The 697-nt window shown below is 61.3% G+C and overlaps 1 protein-coding gene across 1 annotated transcript in view; it reads left to right on the forward strand.

The window, feature by feature from the left end:
* Positions 1–270: 270 nt before the first annotated feature.
* Positions 271–697, forward strand: part of GYG1 (glycogenin 1) — a 15,750-nt gene continuing 15,323 nt past the window's right edge. Inside the window, exon 1 of the mRNA XM_010584987.1 lies at positions 271–682. Coding sequence (XP_010583289.1) covers positions 271–682 — 412 coding nt within the window. The remainder of the gene's footprint in view (positions 683–697) is intronic.

The raw sequence follows: 697 nt of genomic DNA on the forward strand, positions 1-697 counted from the left end.
CCTTATATTCCTGAAAAGGTACAGCTTAAATTTTTTCAAGGACTGAAATCAAGCCTTAAAGAAAATACCTGAATATGGGCATATCTCCTCATCTCACCGGCTAACACACACTCCCCAGAAGTGCCAAGCATGGCCAACAGTACTAGTTACACTATCCTGACGGAGGCATGAATGGCGTAAGCCTTCAAACGACAGCACTTGCCTCACACCTCTTCTAGGGCCCCTCCTGCCACCTCGCAGCTCCCTGTGGTGACCACCACCAAACCACCCATGACGCTACGCGCGCCAACAGCTGCGTTTCAAAGCCCGACAGCAATCCCAACCGCGTGTGCAGCTGCCCGCATCCGGCGCAAGGCACACCTCGTGGGAACGCCGTCCTCAGCTGCCATTTTGCAGCAGCATCGCAGACAGCTCACCGGCGGCCATGCAACCCTAACGCGGCCGCGGGACCGGGGGTGTCTGGCACGTGCGCGTACTGTAAACGCGCTCCCTGCAGCTGCTTTGGGCCAGGCGCGGTTTTGCTCCTTCTTCCTGCGGAGCTCGGCGGCCACAGGAGCAATGCACTCTCCTGTGCCACCGGCGCTGCCAGCCGGAACCACGGCGTCCCGACGAGGGCTCCTACCCTCCCTCCACGCGGTGGAGCATCCCCGGGCTCAGCGTGGCCGAGGCGGCGCCGGCGGGGGTAGGAGGCCCTCAC

The sequence above is a fragment of the Haliaeetus leucocephalus genome, unplaced genomic scaffold (genome assembly GCF_000737465.1).
Source record: "Haliaeetus leucocephalus isolate CR32 unplaced genomic scaffold, Haliaeetus_leucocephalus-4.0 Scaffold1014, whole genome shotgun sequence".
Lineage (NCBI taxonomy): Eukaryota > Metazoa > Chordata > Aves > Accipitriformes > Accipitridae > Haliaeetus > Haliaeetus leucocephalus.